The sequence below is a fragment of the Hyla sarda genome, chromosome 4, assembly GCF_029499605.1.
Source record: "Hyla sarda isolate aHylSar1 chromosome 4, aHylSar1.hap1, whole genome shotgun sequence".
NCBI classification, from domain to species: domain Eukaryota; kingdom Metazoa; phylum Chordata; class Amphibia; order Anura; family Hylidae; genus Hyla; species Hyla sarda.
Genome location: NC_079192.1, coordinates 196,993,820 through 197,006,676, shown reverse-complemented (window position 1 = coordinate 197,006,676; position 12,857 = coordinate 196,993,820). Strand labels below are relative to the sequence as shown.

The 12,857-nt window shown below is 44.1% G+C and overlaps 2 protein-coding genes across 7 annotated transcripts in view; one reads left to right on the top strand and one right to left on the bottom strand.

Moving 5' to 3' along the window:
* NET1 (neuroepithelial cell transforming 1) overlaps nt 1–5,347 on the bottom strand; it is a 49,182-nt gene extending 43,835 nt beyond the window's left edge. The window contains exon 1 of the mRNA XM_056573194.1: nt 5,101–5,347. Coding sequence (XP_056429169.1) covers nt 5,101–5,249 — 149 coding nt within the window. The 5' untranslated portion in view covers nt 5,250–5,347. The remainder of the gene's footprint in view (nt 1–5,100) is intronic.
* The window catches only part of LOC130368871 (tubulin alpha-8 chain-like), a 51,163-nt gene continuing 43,586 nt past the window's right edge, over nt 5,281–12,857 (top strand). Inside the window, exon 1 of one of the 6 annotated variants that reach the window (XM_056573205.1) lies at nt 5,281–5,376. The gene's annotated coding sequence lies outside the window, so the exon portion shown is untranslated. Of the gene's footprint in view, nt 5,454–5,477; nt 5,630–10,167; nt 10,191–12,857 lie in introns of those variants that run through there. The other 5 variants (XM_056573200.1, XM_056573203.1, XM_056573202.1 and 2 more) reach the window with 5 other exon arrangements.

The window sequence follows — 12,857 nt, the reverse complement described above, 5'->3', positions numbered from 1 at the left end:
CAATGGGCCCCGCACACCATATGCCTCAGACACCCCTGATGATGTGACTGGTGTCACGAAACATGTAGGGGAGGCAGGTTATGTTTTAAGTAACAGCAGTGTCGTCATCTAGTGGCCCTGTAGTACTAAAGGCACAGGGCCATATACAGACCTACAGCTGAAGGTCCATTCATCCAATAGTGTGTGGCAAAAAAATGCTGGGTTTTTAAACCATTTTTTCCCCCTCACAAATGCCATCAGACAGGGGAGAGAGCACAGAGGAGTGCCATCAGACAGGGGAGAGAGCACAGAGGAGTGCCATCAGACAGGGGAGAGAGCACAGAGGAGTGCCATCAGACAGGGGAGAGAGCACAGAGGAGTGCCATCAGACAGGGGAGAGAGCACAGAGGAGTGCCATCAGACAGGGGAGAGAGCACAGAGGAGTGCCATCAGACAGGGGAGAGAGCACAGAGGAGTGCCATCAGACAGGGGAGAGAGCACAGAGGAGTGCCATCAGACAAGAGAAAGCACAGAGGAGTGCCATCAGACAGGAGAAAGCACAGAGGAGTGCCATCAGACAGGAGAGAGCACAGAGGAGTGCCATCAGACAGGAGAGAGCACAGAGGAGTGCCATCAGACAGGAGAGAGCACAGAGGAGTGCCATCAGACAGGAGAGAGCACAGAGGAGTGCCATCAGACAGGAGAGAGCACAGAGGAGTGCCATCAGACAGGAGAAAGCACAGAGGAGTGCCATCAGACAGGAGAAAGCACAGAGGAGTGCCATCAGACAGGAGAAAGCACAGAGGAGTGCTATCAGACAGGAGAAAGCACAGAGGAGTGCTATCAGACAGGAGAAAGCACAGAGGAGTGCTATCAGACAGGAGAAAGCACAGAGGAGTGCTATCAGACAGGAGAAAGCACAGAGGAGTGCTATCAGACAGGAGAAAGCACAGAGGAGTGCTATCAGACAGGAGAAAGCACAGAGGAGTGCTATCAGACAGGAGAAAGCACAGAGGAGTGCTATCAGACAGGAGAAAGCACAGAGGAGTGCTATCAGACAGGAGAGAGCACAGAGGAGTACTATCAGACAGGAGAGAGCACAGAGGAGTACTATCAGACAAGAGAAAGCACAGGAGGACTGCTAGCCCACCCTCACTTACTGGACGTTGTCCATGCCTGTGCTTCAGCTTGGAAAAAGCCATGATTTCTATAAAAAGGAAATAAAATGTTCTCATGAAGTATATTAGAAAGGTGTGACAGCTGCCCGGAACTTGATTGGTGTTCATACATGTTTATTGGGTGTCAATAATTTTTATTATCGATAAGTCAAACGATTAGTTGGCCTGCTCCATACTCAACTTCCTTCAGCATAAAAGGTACTCCGCTAATAGCCAAGGCAATCTCCTGTCACCTATTAAAGTATAATCTGACAGCAGGAATAAAACACTGTTTACCTTGTCCATATCTATGCAGCCATTCCTAAGATATTGCTATCATTGTTCTCTTGTGCACTATGGAGACAGGCTCAGAGTCCTTCAGCAATATTCTTCCTGTCCCCTCCACCTGAATTTGAGGTGTAGCAAGTAAGCGTCACCAGTGGTCACTTGTGTACAGACTCTCACGCACAGGCTACCATAAAGAGGATACATATATTCTAATGAATGTGCAGGGAACAGGAAGAACACCGCTGAGGGACCTAGAGCTGGCCTCCATTGCAGACAACATATGCATATTCGCAACAACAACATTTTAGAAATGGCTGCATAGATTTGGAGAAGATAAACAGTGTTTTAGGATCACCTGCACTATAAACCTGTATATTCAGCTTAACGCGGGTGATTCTGCTGACAGATTCCCTTTAAAGGGTTACTCCGCTCCCCAGTGTCCGGAACTCAATGTTCCGAATGCTGGGTGCGGGCTTCAGTGTTCACGCCCGCCCCCTCGTGACGTCACGCCCCACCTCCTCAATGAAAGTATGTGACAGCCGTCGCTCCCCCTCCCATAGACTTGCATTGAGGGGGCGGGACTGAACACTGAAGACCACCCCAAGAATTTGGAACATTGAGTTTTGGATGCTGGGGAGCGGAGTAACCCTTTAACCATTTAGATGCTGTTCTCAAAGTTCACATTGCCATCTAAATGGCCGTTACAACTGTCATTGGTGGGGCAGTGGTCCAGGTCTAAAGCCTGCAATGCCATCGTGGGCAGAAAATACTTTGTCACAGCAGCCAGAGGGCGTTACTTGGGCATGAGAAGAGTGCAGGTCTCATGGTTTAACGCAGTACACATGTTCCCATAATAAAAATTCATGTCACCCACATTTCCCCATAATAACAAATAAATATATATGGTATCAACTCCTATGGAATTGTCTGAACTATCAAAATATAATATTGTTACTCCTGCACAGTGAATGGCATAAACCAATTAAATGGGCACTTATTAAAACTATTTGCTATTGCACTCCAAAAATCTTTCTAATGTACTTTCTTCATAAAAAAAATGAAGTTTTATTTGTGTTAAAAAAGCTGCCACTAGGTGTCTACCTACTTGTCCAGAGCACATCCTCCCCCAGCCTTAGCCAATCATAGCTCATCTCACACTCAACTGCTCTGGGATGTGTGTAGCAGTGAGGGAGGAAGCTCTCCCCTGTATGGCTTCAGATGATGTCACAGCCTGCTGGGTAATGTCCCTTCCCAGTCTGTGAATCTGAGCAGAAAATACAGAGAAATATCAAGGTAGAAAACTTAAAAAAAAAAAATGATATAAATAAAGGCAGGGGGTGGTTTATCAAGATGGGGCAATAAACTAGGAGGATTATAAAATGTATATAATTAAATAAAATAAACGTGAGAATTGCTGTTTAAAAAAAAATAAAATGAGATCAAAAAGACTGATACAAAGGAAATTAATACAGATAGTAACTACAGATAACGCTGCAAAAAAATTTATTATTATTATTTTTTTTTTTATAAAAATATTTACTGCCAGCCATATTTGTAACCAACTATGATCAGGTTTTATTTTACCCACATTGTACAATAAAAACTCATTGTTATTCTGCCAAGTCAGTGACAGACATTACAAGGAGATAGGATGCCACAGCAGTAAACAACAGGGAAAATTTACAGTCCGCCTTCTACTTATAGGAAAATGTTTTCCAAACAGCGTCTACAGCTGTTGCAAAACTACAACTGCCAGCATGCCCGGACAGCCGAAGGCTGTCCGGGCATGCTGGAAGTTGTAGTTTTGCAATAGCTGGAGAGGCTCTGTTTGGAAAACACTGTTAAGGTACGTTCACACGTATAGGATCTGTTGCATATTTTTTGCAGCTGATTTTGTTTTGGGTAGCAAAATCAGCTGCACAAAATATGCAGCAGATTCTGTACATGTAACCGCATCCTAATAGGGAATAAGAAGCTGATCGGCGGGGGAATGAATGATCAGAGAATGGATTGAGCGCTGACCTCACATGCTGGGGGCCCTGGTCATTTCAGAAAGTTCTTGTGATTGGTTGGGTCCCACTGGTCTGGGACTTCATGGAATGGGAATACCCCTTTAATTCAGGAAGGCAGTGACTTCCTCTTTGACTTTACTTACAGGACCCCACACATCTATGTAAACAACTCACCCCCTCCATCGGCTGTCAGATAGTAAGAATCTCCAAAATGCAGCCCTCCAGATGTTGCGGAACTACTACTCCTAGCATGTTGAGAGTTGCAGTTTTGCAACATCTGGAAGGTCACAGCTTGGAGATCACTGATTCAGAGTATGCTGGGAGTTAGAATAGCAGGTTGTACCCATTGTACGTTTAGCTTAGCCCATCAGATACACAGACCCTCACTCTACAAGTTCATATCCACACAGGTCATGCTGGGAGTTGTAGAAACAATAGCAGGCTGTACCCCCAAGGAGTAGTCACTATATATTATACTGTTAGATTAACCCATTCATCAGATATACACATTCATGTTCATATCCACACAGGTCATGCTGGGAGTTGTAGAAACAATAGCAGGCTGTACCCCCAAGGACTAGTCACTATATATTATACTGTTAGATTAACCCATTCATCAGATATACACATCCATATCCACAGGTCATGCTGGGAGTTGTAGTGTGACAATAGCAGGCTGTACCCCCAAGGAGTAGTCACTATATATTATACTGTTAGATTAACCCATTCATCAGATATACACATCCATGTTCATATCCACAGGTCATGCTGGGAGTTGTAGTAACAATAGCAGGCTGTACCCCCAAGGAGTAGTCACTATATATTATACTGTTAGATTAACCCATTCATCAGATATACACATCCATGTTCATATCCACACAGGTCATGCTGGGAGTTGTAGAAACAATAGCAGGCTGTACCCCCAAGGACTAGTCACTATATATTATACTGTTAGATTAACCCATTCATCAGATATACACATCCATATCCACAGGTCATGCTGGGAGTTGTAGTGTGACAATAGCAGGCTGTACCCCCAAGGAGTAGTCACTATATATTATACTGTTAGATTAACCCATTCATCAGATATACACATCCATATCCACAGGTCATGCTGGGAGTTGTAGTGTGACAATAGCAGGCTGTACCCCCAAGGACTAGTCACTATATATTATACTGTTAGATTAACCCATTCATCAGATATACACATCCATATCCACAGGTCATGCTGGGAGTTGTAGTGTGACAATAGCAGGCTGTACCCCCAAGGAGTAGTCACTATATATTATACTGTTAGATTAACCCATTCATCAGATATACACATCCATGTTCATATCCACAGGTCATGCTGGGAGTTGTAGTAACAATAGCAGACTGTACCCCCAAGGAGTAGTCACTATATATTATACTGTTAGATTAACCCATTCAGATATACACATCCATGTTCCTATCCACAGGTCATGCTGGGAGTTGTAGTGTGACTATAGCAGGCTGTACCCCCCACGGAGTAGTCACTATATATTATACTGTTAGATTCACCCATTCATCAGATATACACATCCGCAGGTCATGCTGGGAGTTGTAGTGTTACAACCGGAGGCAATAAGGTGACACTGGATGACAGCCCAGCGGGGTCACCCTCACCCCACCCTTCAGGCTCCTACCTCCTGGTGCAGCCCTTCTCCGGAGTGCTCGGACCAGCCAGGCTAGTGACGGAAGATTTCCGCTTCGGTCCGTTTCTTTTTTTGGCCTTCACGTTCCCGGTGGGTGGAGAAGAGTCCGCCGGAGGCGCCATTACCCCCTCCCCCTCCATAGTGGTCTCAATTATCAAACGGCGGACACAGGGACGGGTGTCACTCAACCGCCGCGCCGCTAGTTTGAATGAGCGGAAGTTGGTCAGTAGCCAATAGGATGGCGAGAATGTGGTTGCTAAGAAACGGGTAAGAGGGAGACTCGTTGAACGGAAGTGAATCTTTTAGTGACGACACATCTTTAGTGCATCCTGTCGCCATTTTAGGTGAGGGCAGGGGGGTCTCCGCGTTGTTCTGTTCTGCTTCTGTGGTACCTCATATGGATTGATGTAATTCTTGGAGTGTCCTTTATCTGTATTAGTTTCTAAACCTTGCGTTGTAGTTATCAGACACGAGAAGGGACTTCACCAGACAGCGGTGTCCACAGGACGAATGTGTAAATGTATTTATGTCACACTCGTCCTATTGTCTCCACTGAGGATACACACTATAGTTCACTTTGTGCGGTTTTTTTCTCCACCATGAATTTGAGTTCTGCATAAGATAAGTCTGGAACATGTCACATTGACAGGTTTTCTGCACGTATTCCAGATATGGGTCAGGAAGCCACAATAGAGAGGGATTATCTGGGGAAGATTTATCAAAAACTGTGCAGAGGAAGAGTGGTGCAGTTGCCCATGACAACCAGATTGCTGAAAATGAAAGAACCAATCTGGTTGCCATGGGCAACTGCACCACTCTTCCTCTACACAGGTTTTGATAAATCTCCCCCATCTGTGTCCAAAGCCACGTTACAATGTATACTTCTATACAGAGCAAGATACACAGCAAAAATGTAAAGGGGTTGTGCGCTGCCCTGCCTTTCGGAGATCCGCACGCAGCATCCGGAAGTTCATTACTCCCAACGCTGTGTGCGGGCTTCCGTGTTTGCGGCCGCCGGGGCGTGACGTCACGCCCAGCCCCCTCGTGATGTCACGCCCGCCCCCTCTACCAAAGTCTATGGGACAGCGGTCGCGCCCCCTTCCCATAGACTTTCGTTGAGGGGGCGGGCGTGACGTCATGCCCGGCGCCCGCGAACACGGAAGCCTGCACACAGCGTTCTGAGTAATGAACTTCCGGACGCTGCGTGCGGAGCTCCGAAAGGCAGGGCAGCGCACAACCCCTTTATGGGTATGTTTACACTGAAAGAATTAAGCAAGGAACTTTCTCAGTGAATCTGCATCGATCAAAATGGTCCAGAATCAGCGCCAATGTCTGCAGCCATCTGCTGCACACCTGAGCGCCGTTCTGTTGACAAACAGGACTTGTCTGATGGATTCCACTATTAGGCCATGTTCACACGGCATAAAATGTGCGCATCATTAACCCCATAGATGCCATGATCAAAGTTGATTGCAGAGTTTAAAATAAAAACCGTCCTGGCAGCTCAGTGGAGTTGATCGGGACCACTGTGGTGTCCCGATCAGCTCATAGGACGGCTGAAGGCCCTTACCTGCCTCCTTGCGTCCTATCAGTGATCTCATGCTCCAGCCAGCCATGGTAGGCTGGGGCAATCGAGCACCAATGACACTGATCAATGCTATGCTATGGCATAGCATTGAACAGTGTAGGCAATCCAGGATTGCATGTAATAGTCCCCTATGGGGACTAAAATATAGTGTACAAAAAGAAAAAAAAAAACGGTTAATAAGTGTAAATTAACCCATTCCCTAATAAAAGTTTGAATCACCCTCCTTTTCCATAAAAAAAATATGTAAACAAAAATAAACATATGTTTATGTACTAATTTTTGTGCAAAAAGTAATTTTTTAACAGAAGTAAAACAAAATCCAACCTATATAAGTTGGTTATCATTTTAATCATATGGACCTACAGAATAATGATAATGGGAGAGATTTGCTATCATTGTCTATTCTCCGCAGTACTTTAGACTAGAAAAGTCTCAGAGCATGGGTATATCAATTCACAATGTCGCAACAACTTTAGGGGAAACCCCCAAATGGGTGCCCTAAACTAGGTCCCTCCCTACTAAAATATACCTTTTATTAATGCCGGTTAAAATTAAATATGAACTATTGAAGTGCAGTTGGCAGATTTGGCCACTAAATGTCAGGACCACTCAGTGATTAAAAACACAGCCCCAGTCCTTATAATGTACTGGCAACCAAGCTGCTAATACCGGGTGCACTATAATAGTCCAGCCCCTACTTTTGTTAGCACTTATTGTTGGTTGTGATTGAGGAGACTGTAAGGCTAGGTTCAGACTACGGAATTTCCGCCTGCAATTTCGCTTTGAAATTGCAGGCGGAAATTCCGCTTGCTAAATATATAGTAAAGTGAATGGCTTTCAGTTCACAAATTCACACTTCAGAATTTGTGAACGGAACTTCCGCTTGGAAATTTCCGCCTGAAGAAAGGTGTTGCTCTTTCTTCAGACGGAAATCCGCGCGGAACACATTGCAGTCTATTGGAGACTGCAGTGTCCATGCGGTCCTAGAACCGACTGATTCAGTCAGCGCTGGCCGCACTCGGAATCTCCGGGCGGAAATTTTCTGCCCGGAGATTCCGTAGTCTGAACCTAGCCTAAGGCTGCAATTTAAAACCTAATATAGCCTATGCCTATAATGTTTCACTGGACCCCCAGCTTCATCAGAAAGAACTATGTGGCTAAATTTAGCAACATTTACTGTCAAAATTTATGACCTGTCGAATTTGATAAGTATGTGAGTTGATAGGATTCGTGAGTGACTTAGTTTTGATAATAGTGGGACAGAAACTACAATGTCCCCATGGGAACGAACCAGATGGTCCCTGCTGTAACCAAGTTTCATCTCGTTCTTCAGTTTCCAAATGGCTATGAACTATATAATCTCTCAAATTTCGTCCTCTCCGGTATGTCACATTTGGCTTTTAATTTATGACACCAGCTAAATCCTCATCCATAGTCAGTAGATGCCAATAGTGCCGTAAAATTCTCATCATCCGATGGGTGTAACCGTCATAGGTTCCCACACATTGTATGATCTTGTACTCATCCATTGGTCTTGAATTAACCAAAGAGGGTCCTTCTGTCACTCTGTACGGCTAGATGGAAAGCTTTTTTAAGATGTTTCCGTGGATATTCACATTTTTTGAACCTTCTGTAGAGATCCTTACATTCAGTATGAAATTGTTCCTCTGCCAAGCAGTTTCTACAAGCCCGTAGATATTGCCCTACTAGTATACTGCTCTTTAACCCCTTAAGGACCAAGCCCATTTTAACCTTAAGGACCAGGCCAATTTTATTTTTGCGTTTTCGTTTTTTCCGCCTCACCTTCTAAAATCCATAACTCCTTTATATTTCCATCTACAGACCCATATAAGGGCTTGTTTTTTCCGTGACCAATTGTACTTTGTAATGAATTCTCTCATTTTACCATAAAATGTACGGTGAACCCAAAAAAAAATAATTTAGGGAGGAAATTTAAATGAAAATCACAATTTTGCACATTTTGGAGGGTTTTGTTTTCACACTATACACTTTATGGTAAAAATGACATGTGTTCTTTATTCTGTGGGTCAGTACGATTAAAATTATACCCATGGCTAGATACTTTTATATTTTTGTACTGCTTAAAAAAAATATAAAACGTTTTGTACAGAATCAGTAATTTTGACCACCTATAACTTTTCCCTTTTACAAAATATATAGGGCGGTGTGAGGGCTCATTTTTCGCGCCATCATCTGTACTTTTTATCGATACCACATTTGCATATATAAAACTTTTTATAATTTATAATTTTATAATTTTTTATAAATTTTTTGAAGCTGCATTTTTGGATTTTTTTTTTTTTTTTTTACATTTACGCCATTCACCGTACGGGATAATTAACATTATATTTTGATAGTACAGACATTTTAAAGCGGCGATACCAAATATGTTTATAAAACATTTTTTTTTTTTTTTTTACGCTTTGTGGGGGTAAAATGGGACAAACTGACAATTTTCATTTTTATTGGGGGAGGGGATTTTTCACTTTTTTTTGCTTTTTATTTTTAAATTTTTCAACTTTTTTTTTTACACTTTTTATGTCCCCATAGGGGACTATCTATAGCAATCCTTTGATTGCTAATACTGTTCAGTGCTATGTATAGGACATAGCACTGATCAGTATTATCGGTGATCTTCTGCTCTGGTCTGCTCGATCTCAGACCAGAGCAGAAGACCCCGGGAGACGGCTGTAGCCAGGTGAGGGGACCTCTGGCCGCCATGCTGGATGATTGGATCGCCGCAGCAGCGCTGCGGGCAGATGCCGTGATCAGTATTGTTAATGGCATCTGAGGGGTTAATGGCGGACATCCGTGCGATCGCGGCTACTAGCAGCCGCAACCTGCCGTGTATGACGCGAGCACCGTTCCGATGTTCGGGTCATACACAGGACGAAAATGTACGTCCTGGTGCGGGAAGTCCCACCAAACCAGGACGTACATTTACGTCCGTGGTCGTTAAGGGGTTAAGATGTTCGGATGCCAACTTTGCCAATGCAAAAGGGCATTTATAGAAGTCGGTTTTCTGTAAATTTTTGTTTGAATAATACCTGATTCATCAATGTAGATATTGAGATCTAGGAAGTTGATGGATCTGCCTCCAAACTCTGAGGTGATCAACATGCCAACATCATTACTGTTTAGTGTACAAACAAATTCATTAAAAAGGGCATCCGTCCCATAAAATCAGGACATCATCGATATACCTACCTCAAAATAAAATGTGAGAAGTGAAAGCTTGCAAAATATCACCAAAAACAATAGTGTCTTCCCACCACCCTAAAAAGAGATTTGCATAATTAGGTGCACAAGATGACCCCATAGCAGTGCCCTGTGTGTCTGGGGTGTGTCTGGTGGAAAAAAAAGTACCATTAAATAAGAAATAATTATGTGTTAAAATAAAAAATAAAAAAGTGAGAAGATCAATAATAAAGTGGTTGTGTTCCGAAAAGAACTTGCTTCTAGTGTTCAAAAAGTGAGTAACTGCTGTGATACCCAGTGAATGTTTAATGTTACTATACAATGATTCAACCTCAAGGGATGCCAGTGCTGTTGTTTCTGGAACTGTTATGTCTTGTAGTTTTAATAATTTGTCTTTAGTATCTCTCAAATACGATGACAAAGCAGTGACAAAAGGTGGCAATACCTTATCAATGTAAATACTGGCTCCCTCCATTAAATAATTGTTTCCAGAGACAATAGGATGTCCTTGTACAGGATTTGTGGAAACCAGGGGGTTTCTGGAATGGGCAAAGGCTGTAAGGAACTTGCAGGCTTCTGTCGTGGAGTCTTCCGTCTCCTAAGGTGACCAACTGGCAAGGAAGAATGTCCCCAATTCAAGACTCTACATCTGAGTTTAACAGGCACAGAAGATATCACAGGAGGAACAAGACAGTGATCTTGGCAATATTGTCCCCAACAAGTGATTTCACCAGATTTCCATTCAAGTTGTGGAGAATGATGTTGAAGCCAAGGAAGACCAAGAAGCTCCGAAGTACAATGTGGTAGCACATAGAACTCAATTTTTTCCTTATGCAAATTTCCTACTTGCATGACGAGGTGTTCCGTGCAAAATTTCACCTTACAGTTCAGATTTTGTCCAATAACAGAAGAGATGTAGAAGGGCTTGGCAAGACGAGACGGAAGACGGTGTTTATGGACCTGGGAGGCACCAATGAAGTTACCAGCGGAACCGGAGTCCAAAAGAGCAGAAGCGATGAAAGATGTCTTGACAGAGGAAAATACTTGAACCGGGGTGGTCAAGCGAGGAGAGGTAATATTAACATCTAGGGAAGCCACTCCTACTTGTCCAAGCTGAGAGCGTTTTCCTGAACACGGAGGACATATAGAATAGTCTTTGAGAAAGTGCTCGTGACTGGCACAATATAGGCACAAATTCTCATTACGTCAATGGGATTTTTCCTGCTGCGTTAAGTGAAAACGGTCCACTTCCATAGCCTCTTCGGCAAGAGGCAAAGTAGAGAGTAGGGGTGGATGTTGGAACACGGGGGCCAGACGAGGTAAACGCCGTGTTCGAACAGGTTCTTTATCCAAAGGAATTTCCTCCTGCCTCTCGGCAAAATGCACACCAATTTGAGTGGCTAAATGGATAAGTTCGCTTAGGTTAGCCGGGGAATCTCGTGCACAGACAGCATCCTTGATTCGAGAGGAAAAGTCCTTTTTTAAAAGGTAGCACACAAGGCCTCATCGTTCCAAGAAAGTTCAGAGTCAAGAGTGCGGAACTGAACTGCATAATCGCCAACGGAGGAGTTCCCTTGGCAGAGGTTCAGTAGAGCCGTCTCGGCAGAGGAGGGTTCTTCAAATGCGATGCGGAATTGTGCAAGGAAGGCTGACAGGTTCAAGGAGACCGGATCTCTACGATCGCAGAGAGGAGTAACCCAGGCCAAAGCTTTTCCAGACAGTAGACTGAACACAAACGCCACTTTAGCACTCTCCGTCGGGAACAGATCCGCCATGAGTTCTAGGTGGATAGAACACCGTGTCACAAAGCCTCTACACAGCTTGGGATCTACGTCATACTTTGAAGGCAAGGACAAACGAATCTTGGTCCCGGAGGAAGCTGCAGACACAGGAGGAGGCTCAGGAACAGGTGGCTGCTGCTGTTGTTGCTGCTGAGTGGCAAGGAGCGGTTGCACCATGGCTGAAAGTTGATTCAGTTGTTGCGCCTGACGGGCTAACTTCTGCGACTGTTGAGCCACGACGGTGGAAAGATCCGAGACATCTGACAAAGGCATCCCAGCAGGATCCATGGCCAGACCTTACTGTAACGGGTCACGGCAGGTGGTGGATCCTCTGGGCCTGTGTGGATGATGACGTGAGCCGTGCCACGGGTAGCGAGCTGGGTGCCGCCTGCCGCAGCAAGACCATTCCGCTTTGCGGCAGGCTCTGGTGAAAACCAGCGGCACCTTAGACTCCGCTCACGTCATCATTCACACAGGCCCAAAGAATCCTCCACCTACCGTGACCCGTTACAATTATATTGGGAAAATGACAGAGTCATTAAGGACTTTGGTTTTAGGTCAGTAAAAGGTGCTTCAAATATCGCCTCATTGCCCTCATTCTCCAATATGAGCTCATGTAGAGCATGTCTGGCCAATTCCTCACCTTGTAGTAGCTGTTTGGTATCATTATTCATTTGCTGATGCCACTTATGTAAGGCTAGCTTTCTCGCAAATAGATTAATGTCCTTTATCCAATTAAAACCATCAAACCTGGGTACAAGAGTAAAGGACAAATCTATACTAAGAAGAGATACTTCTCCTTCATCCAACACACGTGAGGACAGGACAGGTTAAAAATTTGCATCTTATCTTTGTAATTGGGTACCTCTGAGTTGTATGAGGGCATTGTCCCAATTTCGGACAAGGATTCTTCTGATGTCATTTCTTGTTCCCCTGTAGTCTTTGTCAGTGTTCCTATAGACTCTCTCAAGTTAGGAGAGGGTAAAGAGAAATTGTCATCATTGATGTTGGGCCTGGAAGGGAAGGTAATCCCATTCCTAAAAAAGCAGGTGTAGTTATAGTTGATGGAGGGCCTTGAAATATTGTAGGGACTGTCATCTGTCCCAGGCTGGAGGCTTGTGAATGAGATGACATGTTTTGTGAGAATTGAAAAAAAAGAG